Source organism: Oncorhynchus mykiss, chromosome 9, assembly GCF_057628025.1.
Source record: "Oncorhynchus mykiss isolate SJ-2025 chromosome 9, ASM5762802v1, whole genome shotgun sequence".
NCBI lineage: Eukaryota > Metazoa > Chordata > Actinopteri > Salmoniformes > Salmonidae > Oncorhynchus > Oncorhynchus mykiss.
The window spans coordinates 77,200,506-77,220,911 of NC_143030.1; the positions used below are offsets into that span (position 1 = coordinate 77,200,506).

Genomic DNA, 20,406 nt, shown 5'->3' on the forward strand with positions numbered 1-20,406 from the left:
AGAGAAGGATCGATTGGTTTCAACAGAGACACGACAGATAAAGACATCTACATGTAAATACATGGCATTTCTTTTCCCACCCCCTTCTCCATCTCTATCTCTGTGTAATAAGCCGTCAGTCCACTAGGGACTTTTGTCTCACGTAAGTGTGTATGTATATTAGGTGTAATTATTTAGTTAGTTAGTAAATAATTAAATCAATTTGTGTAGAACTGAATGACCAGAAAAGGCTGGGGTTCTTGCGGATTCAAGAGGTCTGCAATGTTCAGAATGAGACTGATATGCAGTAATGATTAGTAAGGGAAAGGGGGATGCACACTTGGCATTTTATGGTAGAAATTGATTGCAGTGTCTTTCAGTGCTAAACCACACTTGGTTTGCTGGCGTTAGTTTACCAGCATCTCTGTCTGTTTGTTGTCGAGACAAGAGGAGTGCCAACGCCTTTTTCTGTCTTTCTGCCTGGGCGAAAATTATCTTGAAAGCACCCGAACGTTTTGTCCCCCCCCAAATTTGGACTCATCAGACCAAAGGAAAACTTTCCACTGGTCTAACGTCCATTGCTTGTGTTTCTTGGCCCAAGCAAGTCTCTTCCTCTTATTGGTGTTTTTTAGTAGTGGTTTAGTAGTAATTTTCTGCACTGACTGACCTTCATGTCTTAAAGTAATGATGGACTGTCGTTTCTCTTTGCTTATTTGAGCTGTTCTTGCCATAATATGGGCTTGGTCTTTTATGAAATAGGGCTATCTTCTGTATACCACCCCTACCTTGACACAACACAACTGATTGGCTCAAACGCATTAAGAAATTCCACAAATGACCTTTTATCAAGGCACACCTGTTAATTGACATCCATTCCAGGTGGATACATCATGAAGCTGGTTGAGAAAATGCCAAGTGTGCAAAACTGTGGCTGCTTTGAAGAATCTCAAGTGTAAAATATATTTTGATTTGTTTAACACTTTTGGTTACTACATGATTCCAAATGTGTTATTTCATAGTTTTGATGTCTTCACTATTATTCTACAATGTAGATAATAGTACAAATAAAGAAAAACCCCGGATTGAGTCGGTGTGTCCAAACGTTTGACTGGTAACTTATGTATGAAGATACCTGTCATCATGTTTACGGCATGCAGATGTGATCTCTCATAAATCTGAGCTGCCTCTGATATAATTCCACTGGTGGGCGCTCATTCCAAAGAAAAAGTTCCTCTGACCCCCAAAACTAAATTATTTTTAGTATTCTCTCAGAGGCTTCCGGATTGCTGCAAAAAATATTTGTCAAAAGTGAGCATTAAGCTCTTCTGAGCATATGCTAATGAGAGTTGAAGAATTTAGGCCGATGTTATTTACATTTCAGAGAAGCAATAGCAAATGTACTGTGGGTTTAGACTACATTTCCCATCCATCCACAAAATATAGATGACATTTTTTTCTTTGCGTTCCAGCGTGTGGTGACGTGAATGACAGTTCCGATGCGTATTTTACACGTGCCTTCATGCAACAACAAGCAACATCAAGACGAATTGATAGTTAAATTGATATTCTATGCCCCAATTCCTCGGTAGCTTTGAGTTTTAATAAGAGATAGTGAATTGCTTTTTTTTTTTTTTAATTGGAGGACTGCGACAACATTTATAATAGAAAAGTAATATTGTGTTACTTTCTTTGCAAGCTAGCCTAGCTTGGTAGAAATTGATTGCAGTGTCTTTCAGTGCTAAACCACACTTGGTTTGTTGGCGTGAGTTTACCAGCATCTCTGTCTGTTTGTTGTCGTGACAAGAGGAGTGCCAACGCCTTTTTCTGTCTTTCTGCCTGGGTGAAAATTATCTTGAAAGCACCCCCCCCCCCCCCCCCCTCCCCAACAACTTATGAACGGTAGCTGCCATTCAAACCAGATCTTGAAGAAACCTCAAGTAAGTGGTTAAAAATGGGTTGCACGATCAGCCAAGAGGACAAAGCGGCGATGGAAAGGAGTAAAATGATTGATCGGAACCTACGAGAAGACAGAGACAAAGCGTCCAGGGAAGTGAAACTTCTGCTACTTGGTAAGTCATAGCTATTGTTACATTGTTGGAAAACTTTTATTTTCTCCTACTAAAAAGGAGTGACAATATAGCATCAGAATCTACAGGGAGAAAATGCTTTGTTTGCTCTTTCACAAGTGTTGCAATTGTAACTAGACATCACTTGATGCTACGTTGGTTAATTTGATCTTTCTTTGCTTGCTTTTGTTTGATCGGATCTCTGTTGATTACCTCCTACAACATTATTTATTTTAGGTAACATCTGAATTAGATGTAGCTGAGGATATATCTCCACTTGTTCAATAAACTCTCTTATGTAGCCCTAAATTAACTTGTTTTCTATTGATTAGGCTCCAGTCTTTATTGGCATTGCTAATCCTATAACTAACACACACACTGTTAAATACAGATGTTGTATTATGATCATTGCCTAAGCTTAGACATGCTGCTGTGTTTGTATCAATCGTAAAATAACGCTCTTGGCAGTTTCCGTTGGCACAACGTGTGGGTCTTTGCGTGTCAAAAAAATATACACTTAAAACAAAAAAACATTATTTGACCCGTTAAATAAGCTTGTAATTTGACGCGTCAAATAACGCAATTATATTAAAGAATGGTGTATGTGCTGAATTTGAATGTCCAAGCCAAGCGCCACCACTACGACCAATAGCACTGTCAAAGTTGTACAACAAAAATAAAGCGCAAACACTGGCCATGATCTGTTTACAATACTGCGTTGGTAATAAGGTATTATTTGTTCGACCGAATGGGAAAACGTCTATGTGAGGATTTGAAATAAAAGCAGGATGAAAAATGTTTGCAAATATCGTTGATACAGATGTTTATTCGAAACTTCTGGGGTATCTAGCGTGGTACGGTCCTAGCACCAATGCAAGCAGCCTGAAAACAAATACCAGTATTAACTGCAGGCATTTTCAATATTCTTAGCAAAATATTTAGGAATAAATGTGATTAGCTAGGTAGCCACTTGTTGTTCTCCTATGGAAATCGAACTTAAGTTCATGAAAATATCTATTTAGCCACCTACTAAAACCCTGTTGCCCAAAGCTAACGTTATAAGCAGCCAGATGGCTTCAGTGACGCTTGACCGGACCGGGTTATGTGTTGTGAAGGCAGCCACAAGAGTAGAATTTCCTGTTCGCCTTCAAAATAGAGGTCCTTATTTGAAAGTGACGCAAATGGTTACTATTGGTGGAATCAAATCAAACGTTATTTGTCACATGCGCCGAATTCAACCGGGGTAGGACCTTACCGTGAAATGCTTACAAGCCCTTAACTAACATTGCAGTTCAAGAAACAAGAGTTAAGAAAACATTGACTAAATAAACGGAAGTAAAAAGTAACAATAACATAACAATACCGCGGCTTTATACAGGGGGGTCCTGGTACTGAGTCAATGTGTGGGGGTACAGGTTAGTTGAGGTAATTTGTACATGTAGGTAGGGGTGAAGGTACTATGCATAGATAATAAACAGAGAGTAGCAGCAGTGTAAAAACAAGGGGGGGGGGGTGTCAATGTAAATAGTCCGGGTGGCCATTTGATTAATTGTTCAGCAGTCTTATGGCTTGACGATAGAAGCTGTTAAGGAGCCTTTTGGTCCTAGACTTGGCGCTCCGGTACTGCTTGCCGTACGGTAGCAGAGAGAACAGTCTATGACTTGGTTGACTGGAGTCTGTGACAACCTCAGGGAGCAGTTATTTTATACCTTTACAGTCTGCTGTGGATCAGGTAAACAGATGACAGGTTTTACTTTAATCTTCAAAACATAATACCTGCTAAGGAAGACATGATGTCAAGAAGAAACAAGTTGTTGCCAATTGGTGCCATTATAGTAGAAATATAGCTAGGATATCACACTAGATCCCATATGAGAGAACGACTTCTCTGTTTTATTAAATAGTGTGAAACGTTATACAGTAAATGGTGTGAAACGTTATACAGTACAGTCTATGGTTACAGTCTAGGCACAATGCAGTTAGGGGTTAAATAGGCCTGCTACACATCTAGTGTAAACTTTTTATCATTTTATTTGGAGCTCTCTCTACTGACCAACCACACAGCTACTCTCCACTGACCAACCACACAGCTCTCTCTACTGACCAACCACACAGCTCTCTACTGACCAACCACACAGCTCTCTCTACTGACCAACCGCACAGCTCTCTCTACTGACCAACCGCACAGCTCTCTCTACTGACCAACCACACAGCTCTCTCTACTGACCAACCGCACAGCTCTCTCTACTGACCAACCGCACAGCTCTCTCTACTGACCAACCGCACAGCTCTCTCTACTGACCAACCGCACAGCTCTCTCTACTGACCAACCACACAGCTCTCTCTACTGACCAACCACGCAGCTCTCTCTACTGACCAACCACACAGCTACTCTCTACTGACCAACCACGCAGCTCTCTCTACTGACCAACCACACAGCTCTCTCTACTGACCAACCACACAGCTCTCTCTACTGACCAACCACACAGCTCTCTCTACTGACCAACCACACAGCTCTCTCTACTGACCAACCACACAGCTACTCTCTACTGACCAACCACACAGCTACTCTCTACTGACCAACCACACAGCTCTTTCTACTGACCAACCACACAGCTCTCTCTACTGACCAACCACACAGCTACTCTCTACTGACCAACCACACAGCTACTCTCTACTGACCAACCTCACAGCTACTCTCTACTGACCAACCACACAGCTCTCTCTACTGACGAAACCGCCCAGCTCTCTCTACTGACGAAACCGCCCAGCTCTCTCTACTGACGAAACCGCCCAGCTCTCTCTACTGACGAAACCGCCCAGCTCTCTCTACTGACGAAACCGCCCAGCTCTCTCTACTGACGAAACCGCACAGCTCTCTCTACTGACGAAACCGCACAGCTCTCTCTACTGGCCAACCGCACAGCTCTCTCTACTGGCCAACCGCACAGCTCTCTCTACTGGCCAACCGCACAGCTCTCTCTACTGGCCAACCGCACAGCTCTCTCTACTGACCAACCGCACAGCTCTCTCTACTGACCAACCGCACAGCTCTCTCTACTGACCAACCGCACAGCTCTCTCTGCTGACCAACCGCACAGCTCTCTCTGCTGACCAACCGCACAGCTCTCTCTGCCGACCAACCGCACAGCTCTCTCTGCCGACCAACCGCACAGCTCTCTCTGCCGACCAACCGCACAGCTCTCTCTGCCGACCAACCGCACAGCTCTCTCTGCCGACCAACCGCACAGAAAAGTGGTTTTCCATGTCCAGACTCAGCCCTCATTTCTCTCTCCCAGGCCTGGCATGGAATAAAGGGAATTTCTTGGGGGGGGGGGGCTGTTACAATTTATAGCGTGTTCCCAGATCTGTTTGTGTGATCTTGCCAAACGACCATGGAAGTTGGCTATACAGTATTAGGCCTTGGCTAATAACTGATCTGGGACCAGGCAATTAGGATTATAGTGCACTGCATCCCTCGGGTGCCATTTTGGTGTCCAGTTAAATTCATCCTTGTATATACCACATGAATGTGAGTCATGAATAAATTCCTCCGTTCAAAAGTCCTACAACTTCTCCGCATTGGAACCCTTTGTGTTTTATTTATTTTTAAATGTCATCTTGTTATTGCACGTTAAACTCCTGCTAACTGAGGCTTGTTCTGAGACTGAGGTTTTACTTGGGAACATGTGAAAGGTCCCCTAGAGACTGTGTAAGTATAGATGGTGAAGTCTGAAATGCACTGGAGAATCCATACATTTTAATGTGATCACGTAGTCCTGACAGCGGAAGCACTTTGCAGTCCAAATAGAATTCTGTCACACACACATCACACAGACACACACACACACACACACACACACACACACACACACACACACACACACACGCCATGTCTAATCTGGCGAATGTTGCTATTTCAAGGGAAGCCATTTTGTTTGGAGGCAAATTTGTTATAGTATTAGAAGGTTAGTGAATGAGAAAGTTTAGGAAAAGATGATTCATCAAAATCAAGCGTCCATCTTTTCCTTTCTAATAATCTCCGTGACGGACTAAAATGTTTTTTGTTGTTGTTGGTTTACATCCACCGTCTGAGTTGTCCTGACTCGCATCAAAGATGTCCTCAGTAGCTGGTATAAGACCTTCATTCTTTAAACTGTTTTGGAAGGAAACATATCATAAACAGATTGTTTAGATGTTGATTCCTTAGCTGAAAGACGAGCGGTTGTTATTATTATTATTGATTTCCCAGTCCCAACCTTTTTTAAATGGTAGCCAGTCTAACCACTGTAGTTCTGTCGACTTCCACTGTGCCGTGCCTCCCTGTCTTAAGGAAAGCTACTCTAATTAGTGTCGTTCTCTAGTAGAAACGCTTTCAAACTATGCTCTACCCACACTGATTTAACCTTCCATGCATGTTTATGGAAATGAATGTCTCCCTGTGGTGATTTGTGCTCTGTTTAGGAGTCTCGTGTGGTCATGTTCTTCTATCCTCATGGGAACCTCAAACTTATTTCCATTCAAAATCCTGTTTTCCCTAACCCCTAACCCCTAAACCTAACCTTAACACTAACCATAAACCTAACCCCTAATGCTAACCCTAACCACTAAGCTTAAAATAGCCTTTTTTCGTTAACCCGTAACCCTAACACACCATCTAAACCCTAACCTGTAACCCTAACACACCACCTGAACCCTAACCCTAACACACCATCTAAACCCTAATCCTAACACACAACCTAAACCCTAACCCTAACACACAACCTAAACCCTAACCCTAACACACAACCTAAACCCTAACCCTAACACACAACCTAAACCCTAACCCTAACACACAACCTAAACCCGAACCCTAACGCACAACCTAAACCCTAACACACAACCTAAACCATAACCCTAACACACAACCTAAGCCCTAACACACAACCTAAACCCTAACCCTAACACACAACCTAAACCCTAACCCTAACACACAACCTAAACCCTAACACACAACCTAAACCATAACCCTAACACACCATCTAAACCCTAACCTGTAACCCTAACACACCACCTGAACCCTAACCCTAACACACCATCTAAACCCTAACCCTAACACACCATCTAAACCATAACCCTAACCCTAACACACAACCTAAACCCTAACCTGTAATCCTAACACACAACCTGAACCCTAACCTTTAACCCTAACACACAACCTGTAACCCTAACCCTAATTTTAACCCAAAACCCTAAGATTAAAATAGCCTTTGTCCTCGTGGGGACGAGGGAAATGTTCCCACCATGGATAATTTCTTATTTGACTGTCCTTGAAGGGATTTTTGGGGATTTTAGGTCTCTAAGAGCATAGAAGAACAAGATCATACACACGAGCGCTCACACGCAACACACACACATTTTGTTAACAATATAGTTAGTTCTACAGTAGTGGGCTCGGACAGCTAATCCTCGTGTCAATATAGTTCTACAGTAATGGGCTCGGACAGCTAATCCTCGTGTCAATATAGTTAGTTCTACATTAGTGGGCTCGGACAGCTAATCCTCGTGTCAATATAGTTAGTTCTACATTAGTGGGCTCGGACAGCTAATCCTCGTGTCAATATGGTTAGTTCTACATTAGTTGCCTCGGACAGCTAATCCTCGTGTCAATATAGTTAGTTCTACGGTAGTTGCCTCGGACAGCTAATCCTCGTGTCAATATAGTTAGTTCTACATTAGTTGCCTCGGACAGCTAATCCTCGTGTCAATATAGTTCTACAGTAATGGGCTCGGACAGCTAATCCTCGTGTCAATATAGTTAGTTCTACATTAGTGGGCTCGGACAGCTAATCCTCGTGTCAATATAGTTAGTTCTATGGTAGTGGACTGGGACAGCTAATCCTCATGTCAATATGGTTAGTTCTACATTAGTTGCCTCGGACAGCTAATCCTTGTGTCAATATAGTTAGTTCTATGGTAGTGGACTGGGACAGCTAATCCTCATGTCAATATAGTTAGTTCTATGGTAGTTGCCTCGGACAGCTAATCCTCGTGTCAATATAGTTAGTTCTATGGTAGTGGACTGGGACAGCTAATCCTCGTGTCAATATAGTTAGTTCTATGGTAGTGGACTGGGACAGCTAATCCTCATGTCAATATAGTTAGTTCTACATTAGTTGCCTCGGACAGCTAATCCTCGTGTCAATATAGTTAGTTCTATGGTAGTGGACTGGGACAGCTAATCCTCATGTCAATATAGTTAGTTCTACATTAGTTGCCTCGGACAGCTAATCCTCGTGTCAATATAGTTAGTTCTACATTAGTGGGCTCGGATAGCTAATCCTCATGTCAATATAGTTAGTTCTATGGTAGTTGCCTCGGACAGCTAATCCTCGTGTCAATATAGTTAGTTCTACATTAGTGGGCTCGGACAGCTAATCCTCGTGTCAATATAGTTAGTTCTACGGTAGTTGCCTCGGACAGCTAATCCTCGTGTCAATATAGTTAGTTCTACATTAGTTGCCTCGGACAGCTAATCCTCGTGTCAATATAGTTAGTTCTACATTAGTGGGCTCGGATAGCTAATCCTCGTGTCAATATAGTTAGTTCTACATTAGTGGCCTCGGACAGCTAATCCTTGTGTCAATATAGTTAGTTCTATGGTAGTGGACTGGGACAGCTAATCCTCTTGTCAATATAGTTAGTTCTACATTAGTGGCCTCGGACAGCTAATCCTCGTGTCAATATAGTTAGTTCTACATTAGTGGCCTCGGACAGCTAATCCTCATGTCAATATAGTTAGTTCTACGGTAGTGGACTGGGACAGCTAATCCTCATGTCAATATAGTTAGTTCTACATTAGTGGCCTCGGACAGCTAATCCTCGTGTCAATATAGTTAGTTCTACATTAGTGGCCTCGGACAGCTAATCCTCGTGTCAATATAGTTAGTTCTACATTAGTGGCCTCGGCTAGCTAATCCTCATGTCAATATAGTTAGTTCTACTGTAGTGGCCTCGGACAGCTAATCCTTGTGTCAATATAGTTAGTTCTACGGTAGTGGCCTCGGACAGCTAATCCTTGTGTCAATATAGTTCTACTGTATGTTTCCTCTATCAGGGTTTGTTTACATTTCAAACAGACCTTCATATGGTTGAGTTGTTTTTGTGTCCTCTGTACTTTGTAATTCCCATGCAGTACAACATGACATCTGGGATTGTCTCTTGTGTGGCAATGAATGGATAAAAAAACATTTCCTTTTCATAAATAATATTCTTGGCTAGATATTTTACTGTTGTTCATGGAAGGAATACAATATTGGAGTACTCAACTAATGTTGTTTTTCTTGTCGTGATGTGTGTTTTGTTCTGTATTTTTAATTAATTATTTTTAATTTTTTTAATCCCAGCCCCCGTCCCTGCAAATAGGCCTTTTACCTTTTGGTAGGCCGTCATTGTAAATAAGAATTTGTTCTTAACGGACTTGCCTAGTTTTTAAATAAAGGTTAAATAAAATAAACCTGACATGTACACAGTATTGTTATGTCCTATACTACCTCAGTGAAGTGATTTTCATTAGGCCATTCCTATTATACTGTAGGGCCAGGATGATACCAGCATGACCATTTATTTATACTTTGATTTTTTTATTCCATGGCAAAAATGAAAACACAAAGCAGACCAAACTCTTTGGTCCTTTTTAAAAAAACCTGCTGTGTGTAAAACATTGCTTATAGCTTGGAAAATAAATACGTGACTCTGAATGACAACATAATGATGGTTTGTTTCCAACATTAAGGTTGTATTCTTAAAGAAGTGAAATCATCTTTGTGTTTTGTTTCCTTGCTGCAATACTGATATGGTCCTTGCCCTAGTGTACAGAAAGGCTCCACTTCTGACTCCTCTTTTAAGGGATGTTCCTCGTTGATATCTAACTGACACTACCCAACCTTTCCCTTAGTGCCTGGCAACTTTTACTGCAGTGTCCCATCCCAGGCTGCATCGTACTATAGTACTGTCAATGAGGATTCTGCTATATGATACTTAGTAGCCTGTGTCTTTTCTTATAGCCCACACACACTGCGCCGCTATAAATATGGGCCAATGAGAGAGAGTCTGATTTCACAGGCAGAATATAGCTAGCTACCGTCTCCTCCTAGCAGCACACATCTCTGCCCAGCTGGTGGCATCAAATACACCATCCGTGTCTCTGCTAGATGATACACCCTCATTCTGCTTTAACACAAACAACTGCATAAATACATTTCACGGGCCTCCCGGGTGGCGCAGGGGTCTACGGCACTGCATCGCAGTGCTAGCTGTGCCACCAGAGACTCGCAGTCGGCCGCGACCGGGAGATCCATGGGGTGACGCACAATTGGCCTAGCGTCGTCCGGGTTAGGGAGGGTTTGGCCGGTAGGAAATCCTTGTCTCATCGCGCCCTGGCGACTCCTGTGGCGGGTCGGGCGCAGTGCACGCTGACCAGGTCGCTAGGCGTACGGTGTTTACTCCGACACATTGGTGCGGCTGGCTTCCGGGTTGGATGCGCGCTGTGTTAAGAAGCAGTGCGGCTTGGTTGGGTTGTGTATCGGAGGACGCATGGCTCTCGACCTTCGTCTCTCCCGAGCCCGTATGGGATTTGTAGCGATGAGACAAGATAGTAACTAGTAAAAACAATTGGATACCACGAAATTTGGGCAAAAAAATAAATAAAATAAATTTCACCTTCAAGCTGTTGTTTTATATACATTTCTTTGTCATATAAACACCAGCTCAGTGTCCAGATATGAAAATGTAGGTTAGCCTAAAACAAATTATTCTTGGACTATTGCTATTTTTCTGTCCAATAGAAAGTTTGACTATGCTAAAACATCATCACATTGAGCTCATTGGCTGTGCTTCACAAGACCCTCCCTCCTCCCATTCACCATCACCTTGGCTGTGCCGAACCCATATAATTAAGAATTAGAATGTCATTTTAATAGGATCTCCATGCACAGAGCACCCAGACAGGTTGATGACAGAATCATCTTTCATTTGTATTTAATCTCTCTTCAGAAGTCTTAAAATAGACACACAGCACGCTCCAATCAGAGATGGAGAGAATCACACGCTCCTATCAGAGAGGGAGACAGACAGCACGCTCCTGTCAGAGAGAGCGAGAGACATGAGGTGAAAACTGAGCTGCACTTCCTAACCTCCTGCCAAATGTGTGACCATATTAGAGACACATATTTCCCTCAGATTACACAGATCCACAAAGAATTTGAAAACAAAAAAACTCCCATATCTACTGGGTGAAATACCAGTGTGGCGTCACAGCAGCAAGATATGTGACCTGTTGCCACAAGAAAAGGGCAACCAGTGAAGAACAAACACCATTGTAAATACAACCCGTATTTATGCTTATTAATTTTATCCGTATTTGTTTATTTATTTTTGTACATAATAGGACATTTGAAATGTCTTTATTCTTTTGGAACTTTTGTGAGTGTAATGTTTAACGTTCATTTTTATTGTTTAGTTCTCTTTTGTTTATTATCTACTTCACTTGCAAATTTAACACGTTTGCTATGCCCAAAAATCAAATCAAGTTGTATTGGTCACATACACGTGATTAGCAGATGTTATTGGTCACATACGCGTGATTAGCAGATGTTATTGCGGGTGTAGTGAAATGCTTGTGCTTCTAGCTCCGACAGTGCAGTAATATCTAACAAATTACACAACATATACCCAGGTTTGCACATTTTGGGGAATATTTAAGAGGTGGAAACTTTCCGTGGGAATATATGGGAATTAACGGGAATATATGGGAATTAACGGGAATATATGGGAATTAACGGGAATATATGGGAATGAACAGGAATCCTTCCAATATAAATACAAAAAAAAAACATTTTAGTTACGAATTGACTCTCCACATGGAAGGATTTCACTGAAAAACAAAAGAAATTAAATGATCCCCAATGATCCATCGCATCTCCCAAAAACGTTTTCAACATACATCTGTAAAATGATAGTCTAGAAACTAAAGCTAAAGGTTGTCTTCCTCTCAGGTGTCCATATCTTCTCCCTGGACCTCCTCAATGTCCACCTCTTGAACATCAGACTCTGAGGCCTCATCTTCACTGTCACTTTCCAACCTTGTTGAGGATGGCTTTGTTTGTCTCAAAAAGCCTCACATTTTCCCGGATGGCCACCAATTTTTCAACCTTTTGTATTGGTCAGCCTGTTGCGTGCTTTGGTGTGTGTGTTCCCAAACAAGGACCAGTTGCGCTCTGAGGCAGCTGATGTTGATGGGATTTCCTTGGCTCTCTTGTAGAGTGTATCCATTGTTTTCAGTGCCATGATGTCCTTGAGGAGCAGATTCAATGCATGAGCAGCACAGCCAATGGGTGTGATGTGAGGGTAGGACTCCTCCACTTTAGACCAAGCAGCCTTCATGTTTGCAGCATTGTCTGTCACCAGTGCAAATACCTTCTGTGATCCAAGGTCATTGACTGCCTTCAGCTCATCTGCAATGTAGAGACTGGTGTGTCTGTTGTCCCTTGTGTCTGTGCTCTTGTAGAATACTGGTTGAGGGGTGGAGATGATGTAGTTAATTATTCCTTGCCCACAAACATTCTACCACCCATCAGAGATGATTGCAAACAGTCTGCTTTCTCTATGATTTGCTTGACCTTCACTTGAACTCTGAACTCTGCATCCAGCAAATGAGTAGATAAAGCATGTCTGGTTGGCGGGGTGTATGCTGGGCAAAGAACATTCAGAAATCTCTTCCTATACACATTTCCTGTGAGCATCAGAGGTGAACCAGTTGCATACACAGCTCAAGCAAGACATTCATCAGCATTTCTCTGACTACGTTCCTCCTTTGAGTAAAAAAAAACTGGACCATGAGCTGTGGCTATCGATAAGGTGTCTGATTCATCATTTTCACCTAGAATAGAAGTAGAGGGACATTTGCTTGTTGTGAGCGCTGAGGGAACTTTATGCACTTGGCCAGATGATTCTGCATCTTTGTTGCGTTCTTCACATGATTTGGCACAGTATTTGCAAATGTACACAGCTTTTCCTTCTACATTAGCTGCAGTGAAATGTCTCAACTCATCAGATAGTGCCTGTGCCATTTTCCTGTAAAGATTAGAAAACATTTGTAAAATAAAATACAATTCCATGTACAGAGAAGTAGTTAAGCAGTTAGATTAAACGACTCCTTTGTAAGGTACATGTTTTAAAATGAAACCGCGATGGAAACGGCTGAATTAACACTCAGTTAGCAGGCTCAAGCAAGCTAAAACCCACATGGTAGCAAAAACTAACTAGCAGTAATTGTTTAAAAGTTAGAAATGACTAAATGCACTTTGATGTAGGCTACTATTTACTAGTTAACAAAAAATCATGTATGTCATATAAAATATATTCACCCCACCCAGTATTGTAATCAAAACTTACCAGAAAGCATGTAGTCCTTGGCTCAGACAGTGTAGTAGTGTGGGCTCAATAGCATCTCATTAGTGGGCAAGATCTTGAGAATCAGCTGCACATGTGATGGAAGAATACACTGTGCATGCAGAGGGTTGCAATTCCATTGAATTGGGGATAGTTTAACCAAAATATGCCACAAGACCGAGAATTGCCTTTATGTGTATCCCAGAAAAAAAGGTTCACTGTCATAAGCTAACTTTTTGGATGAATTTAATTAAGCAATATTCCCAAAATTCCCGGGCTTAAGTTCCCATGGAAAATATCCGGGAAAATTCCTGAAATTTACCAGAAAGTTTCCGACCCTTTGCAACCCTAGTCAGGACATAAGTATAGCCCGACATAAAGTCTCATAACATTGCTGGGGAAAAAAAAAGTATTCTCTATCCCCTAAATACATGCGTTTGGCCTATAGTGTATAGCCCTTACAGTCTATAGTGTAGAGCCTACAGCAGTCTATAGTGTAGAGCCTACAGCAGTCTATAGTGTAGAGCCTACAGCAGTCTATAGTGTAGAGCCTACAGCAGTCTATAGTGTAGAGCCTACAGCAGTCTATAGAGTAGAGCCTACAGCAGTCTATAGTGTAGAGCCTACAGCAGTCTATAGTGTAGAGCCTACAGCAGTCTATAGTGTAGAGCCTACAGCAGTCTATAGAGTAGAGTCAAAACACACAAATCTATATTCATATATGGACGAGCGGTGTCAGAGCGGAACGGACTAAGATACCGTAGAATAGTATTCAGTATATACATAAACTCAGCAAAAAAAAGAAACGTCCCTTTTCAGGACCCTGTCATTCAAAGATAATTCTTAAAAATCCAAATAACTTCACAGATCTTAATTGTAAAGGGTTTAAACACTGTTTCCCATGCTCATTCAATGAACCATGAACAATTAATGAACATGCACCTGTGGAACGGTCGTTAAGACACTAACAGCTTACAGACGGTAGGCAATTAAGGTCACAGTTCGGAAAAATTAGGACACTAAAGAGGCCTTTCTACGGACTCTGAAAAACACCAAAAGAAAGATGCCCAGGGTCCCTGCTCATCTACGTGAACATGCCTTAGGCATGCTGCAAGGAGGTATGAGGACTGCAGATGTCGCCAGGGTAATAAATTGCAATGCCAGTGCTGTGAGACATCTAAGACAGTGCTACAGGGAGACAAGACAGACAGCTGATCGTCCTCGCAGTGGCAGACCATGTGTAACAACACCTGCACAGGATCGGTACATCCGAACATCACACCTGCGGGACAGGTACAGGATGGCAACAACAACTGACCGAGTTACACCAGGAACGCACAATCCCTCCATCGGTGCTCAGACTGTTCGCAATAGGCTGGACTGAGGGCTTGTATAAACGCAGTAGGCTGAGAGAGGCTGGACTGAGGGCTTGTATAAACGCAATAGGCTGAGAGAGGCTGGACTGAGGGCTTGTATAAACGCAATAGGCTGAGAGAGGCTGGACTGAGGGCTTGTATAAACGCAATAGGCTGAGAGAGGCTGGACTGAGGGCTTGTATAAACGCAATAGGCTGAGAGAGGCTGGACTGAGGGCTTGTATAAACGCAATAGGCTGAGAGAGGCTGGACTGAGGGCTTGTATAAACGCAATAGGCTGAGAGAGGCTGGACTGAGGGCTTGTAGGCCTGTTGTAAGGAAGGTCCTCACCGGCAACAACGTTGCCTACGGGCACAAACTCACCGTGACTGGACTCTTTACTGTGCTCTTTACTGACAAGTTGGGGTTGTCTCACCAGGGGTGATGGTCGGATTTGCATTTATCGTCGAAGGAATGAGCATTACACCGAGGCCTGTACTCTGGAGCGGGATCGATTTGGTGGAGTCATGGTGGAGTCATGGTGGAGTCATGGTATGGGGCGGTGTGTCACAGCATCATTGGACTGAGCTTGTTGTCATTGCAGGCAATCGCAACGCTGTGCGTTACAGGGAAGACATCCTCCTCCCTCATGTGGTACCCTTCCTGCAGGCTCATCCTGACATGACCCTCCAGCATAACAATGCCACCAGCCGTACTGCTCGTTCTGTGCGTGATTTCCTGCAAGACAGGAATGTCAGTATTCTGTCATGGCCAGCGAAGAGCCCGGATCTTAATCCCATTGAGCACGTCTGGGACCTGTTGGTTCGGAGGGTGAGGGCTAGGGCCATTCCCCCCCAGAAATGTCCGGGAACTTGCAGGTGCCTTGGTGGAAGAGTGGGGTAACATCTCACAGCAAGAACTGGCAAATCTGGTGCAGTCCATGAGGAGGAAATGCACTGCAGTACTTAATGCAGCTGGTGGCCACACGAGATACTGACTTATTTTGTTTTTGACCTCCACTTTGTATAGGGACACATTATTCAATTTCTGTTAGTCACATGCCTGTGGAACTTGTTCAGTTTGTCTCAGTTGTTGAATCTTGTTATGTTCATACAAATATTTACACATGTTAAGTTTGCTGAAAATAAATGCAGTTGAAAGTGAGAGGATGTTTCTTTTTTTTGCTGAGTTTGTGATGAGTAATGCCAGATTTGTAAACTTTATTATTAAAGTGACTAGTGTTCTATTCCTTAAAGTGGCCAGTGATTTCTAGTCTATGCCTATAGGCAGCATCCTCTAATGTGCTAGTGATGGCTGTTTAACAGTCTGATGGAATGGAGAGCTGTTTTCAGTCTCTCTGTCCCAGCTTTGATGCACCTGTACTGACCCCTCTTTCTGGATGATAGCATGGTAAACAGGCAGTGGCTCGGGTGGTTGATGTCCTTGATGATATTTTTGACTTTCCTGTGACATCGGGTGCTGTAGGTGTCCTGGAGGGTGGGTAGTTTGCCCCTGGTAATGCGTTGGGCTCCACCCTCTGGAGAGCCTTGTGGTTGCGGGCTGTGCAGTTGCCGTACCAGGCGGTGATACAGCCCGACAGGATGCTTTCAATTGTGCATCTGTAAAAGTTTGTGAGGGTTTCAGGTGACAAGCCAAATTTCTTTAGCTCTTGAGGTTGAAGAGGCGCTGTTGCCAAAAGTCCACGTTCATCTCCTCTGCTGTTTCCAGAAGTCCACGTTCATCTCCTTTGTTTTGTTGACGTTGAGTGAGAGGTTGTTTTCCAGGCACCACACTCCCAGAGCCCTCACCTCCTCCATGTAGGCTGTCTCGTCATTGTTGGTAATCAAGCCTACTACTGTTGTGTCGTCTGCAAACTTGATGATTGAGTTGGAGGCGTGCTTTGCCACGCAGTCATAGGTGAACAGGGAGTACAGGAGGGGGCTGAGAGTGAGTGAGAGAGAGAACCAACTGTTGTAGGCTAACAAATGTAGGCCTAGTTCTCCTGTAATTGATGTCTCTTTTCTTCTTTTCAGGTGCTGGGGAGTCTGGGAAAAGTACAATAGTGAAGCAGATGAAGTAAGTTCAACCACTTCACGATGTGAGCACTTTGCCTTCCAAACTGCATTCTATGACACGCTCACTCTCTTTGATGGAAGCAGCACAGAACTAGAATGAGATGGTGATGAGATTCCAAGCCTGTTCTATTCATTATGTTTTCATGGGTAGAATGTTGCAGCGATTAGTGCTTTTTGAGGTAGATTTTTTTTGTAAACAATTTTTTTAATGATCATGTTTTATTTTACTATATGGGCGTTATGAAATATGAACTTGAAATTATTAGAGCTTTTTAATTGAGATCCCAAAGCCAAATATTGCTAACAATCAGCAGGCAAAACATTGAAAACATTCCATTGTCTCTATCCACATAGAATAAAGAGCCCCATGACGGTAGTGACTGCTCATTACTGGTTATCACTTATTAACCATAATTTATTCGGCTTTACTTTGCTTAAATAAAATATTTCAGTTGTGTGTGTGTGGCCAGTTTGTGTGGCCAGTTTGTGTGGCCAGTTTGTGTGGCCAGTTTGTGTGGCCAGTTTGTGTGGCCAGTTTACACACTGGCCAGTTTATTAGGTACACCACCCCTTTCATGAAAATGGATTGCTCTTAGAGACAGTGAGTCATGTGGCCGTGTCTTGCCACAGTTGAAGTCGGAAGTTTACATACACTTAGGTTGGAGTCATTAAAACTCGTTTTTCAACCACTTCACAAATTTCTTGTTAACAAACTATGGTTTTGGCAAGTCGGTTAGGACATCTACTTTGTGCAAGACACAAGTAATTTTTCCAACAATTGTTTACAGACAGATTATTTCACTTATAATTCACTATCACAATTCCAGTGGGTCAGAAGTTTGCATACACTAAGTTGACTGCCTTTAAACAGATTGGAAAATTCCAGAAAATGATGTAATGGCTTTAGAAGCTTCTGATAGGCTAATTAACATAAATTGGATGTGTACCTGTGGATGTATTTCAAGGCCTACCTTCAAACTCCCTGACTCTTTGCTTAACAGCATGGGAAAATCAAAAGAAATCAGCCAAGACCTCAGGAAAAAAATTGTAGACCTCCACAAGTCTGGTTCATCCTTGGGAGCAATTCCCAAATGCCTGAAGGTACCATGTTCATCTGTGCAAACAAAAGTAACCAAGTATAAACACCATGGGACCATGCAGTTGTCATACCGCTCAGGAAGGAGGATGCTTCAGCTACAAGCTGAAGAACACCATCCCAAACGTGAAGCACGTGGGTGCCAGCCTCATGTTGTGGGGGTGCTTTGCTGCAGGAGGGACTGGTGCACTTCACAAAATAGATGGCATCATGAGGTAGGAAAATTATGTGGATATAATTGAAGCAACATCTCAAGACATCAGTCAGGAAGTTAAAGCTTGGTCGGAAATGGGTCTTCCAAATGGACAATGACCCCAAGCATACTTCTAAAGTTGTGGCAAAATGGCTTAAGGACAAGAAAGTCAAGGTATTGGACTGGCCATCACAAAGCCCTGACCTCAATCCTGTCACATTTGTGGGCAGAACCGAAAAAGTTTAGGCCTCCTTGCTCGCACACAAACCTGACTCAGATGCACCAGCTCTGTCAGGAGGAATGGGCCAAAATTCACCCAACTTATTGTGGGAAGCTTGTGGAAGGGTACCCGAAACGTTTGACCCAAGTTAAACAATTTAAAGGCAATGCTACCAAATACTATTTGAGTGTATGTAAACTTCTGACCCACTGGGAATGTGATGAAAGAAATGAAAGCTGAAATAAATCCTTCTCTCTGCTATTATTCTGACATTTCACATTCTTAAAATAGTGGTGATCCTAACTGACCTAAGACAGGGAATTTTAATTTAGATTCAATGTCAGGAATTGTGAAAAACTGAATTTAAATGTATGGTGTATGTAAACTTCCGACTTCAACTGTATATAAAGCAGGCAGACAGGCATCGAGGCATTCAGTTACTGTTTGTTTGAACATTAGAATGGGCAAAACTAGTTACCTAAGCGTCTTTGAGCGTGGAATGATCGTCGGTGCCAGTATTTTAGAAATATCCGGCCTCCTGGGCTCTTCATGCACGACTGTGTCTAGGGTGAATGTGTGAATGGTGCAACAAAAAAACATCCATTCTGTGGGCAGTCCTGTGGGCGAAAACAGCTCGTTGATGGGAGGTCGAAGGAGAATGGCAAGAATCGTACAAGCTAACAGGCGGGCCACAAATAACGGCGCAGTACCACAGTGGTGTGCAGAACGGCATTTCGGAAGCCACAACTAGTCGATCCTTGTCATGGATGGGCTTTTGCAGCAGAGGATCACACCGGGTTCCACTCCTATCAGCTAAAAACAAGAAGAAGAAGCAGCAGTTCCAGTGGGTACACGAGTGGGAGTGGAAAAACATTGCCTTGTTTGACGAATTCCAGTTCCTGTTGTGTCATGCTGATGACAGGATTTGGAATAAACAGCATGAGTCCAAGGCCCCATCCTGTCTAGTGTCTGCGGTACAGGCTGTTTGTGTAATGGTGTGGGGAATGTTTTCCTGGCACACGAGCGGTCCCTTGATACAAATTGAGCTACGTTTCCATGCTGTTCTGGAGGTTAAAGTGGGGGTCCGACCTGTTACTGGATGGATGTACCTAATATATTCGCCACTGAGTGTGTATATTTTGTTTGACTTTATTATTCAATATCTTAGACAACCATCTAATACAGTGGTATTTAAACTTTTTCAGCGGTGACCCCATTTTTTTTTTTTCCCGCCAGAATTTCTTGGGACCCCATTTTGTTTTTACCCCTTAAATGTCTTGCGATCCCACCCCGAATCTAATGACACAAACCTTAAAATCGCTACATTTTAAGATATTTACATAAACAAATGAACTTTAATTCATTCGTTTCTCAATAGAATTTGATGTTTAAAAATATCTTTCTCAAAAACGTTTGTGCGCTAGGAACACCTTCTCTATCCTACTGTATAATGAACAAAAATATTAATAGAAACACAACATGCAACAATTTCAAATATTTGATTGATTTACAATTTACAAGGAAATCAGTTAATTTAAATGCATTCATTAGGCGTAATCTATGGATTTCACATGACTGGGAATGCAGATATGCTTCTGTCGGTCACAGATAACTGTTAAAAAAAAGGTAGGGGATTGGATCAGAAAACCAGTCAGTATCTGGTGTTGCCACCATTTGCCTCATACAGCGTGACACATCTCCTTCACATGGAGTTGATCAGCCTGTTGATTGTGGCCTGTGGAATGTTGCCCCACTCCTCACATATCTGGTGAGTATGCAGGCCATGGAAGAACTGTGACATTTTCAGCTTCCAGGAATTGGGGCTGTGCGTTATCATGCTGAAACATGAGGCGATGGCGGCGTATGAATGGCAGGACAATGGGCCTCAGGATATTGTCACTGTATATCTGTGCATTCAAATAGCCATCAATAAAATTCAATTGTGTTTGTTGTTCATAGCTTATGCCTGCCCATACCATAACCCCACCACCAC

At 42.7% G+C, this 20,406-nt stretch overlaps 1 protein-coding gene across 5 annotated transcripts in view; it reads left to right on the plus strand.

Moving 5' to 3' along the window:
* The first annotated feature begins 1,439 nt into the window (after positions 1-1,439).
* The window catches only part of LOC110532808 (guanine nucleotide-binding protein G(i) subunit alpha-3), a 67,627-nt gene continuing 48,660 nt past the window's right edge, over positions 1,440-20,406 (plus strand). For 4 of the 5 annotated variants that reach the window (XM_090185429.1, XM_090185428.1, XM_090185431.1 and 1 more), the window contains exons 1-2: positions 1,447-2,048; positions 16,863-16,905. In XM_090185429.1, the coding sequence (XP_090041555.1) occupies positions 1,931-2,048; positions 16,863-16,905 (161 nt within the window). In that variant the 5' untranslated portion in view covers positions 1,447-1,930. Of the gene's footprint in view, positions 2,049-16,862; positions 16,906-20,406 lie in introns of all 5 variants that reach the window. The other variant, XM_090185427.1, reaches the window with a different exon arrangement.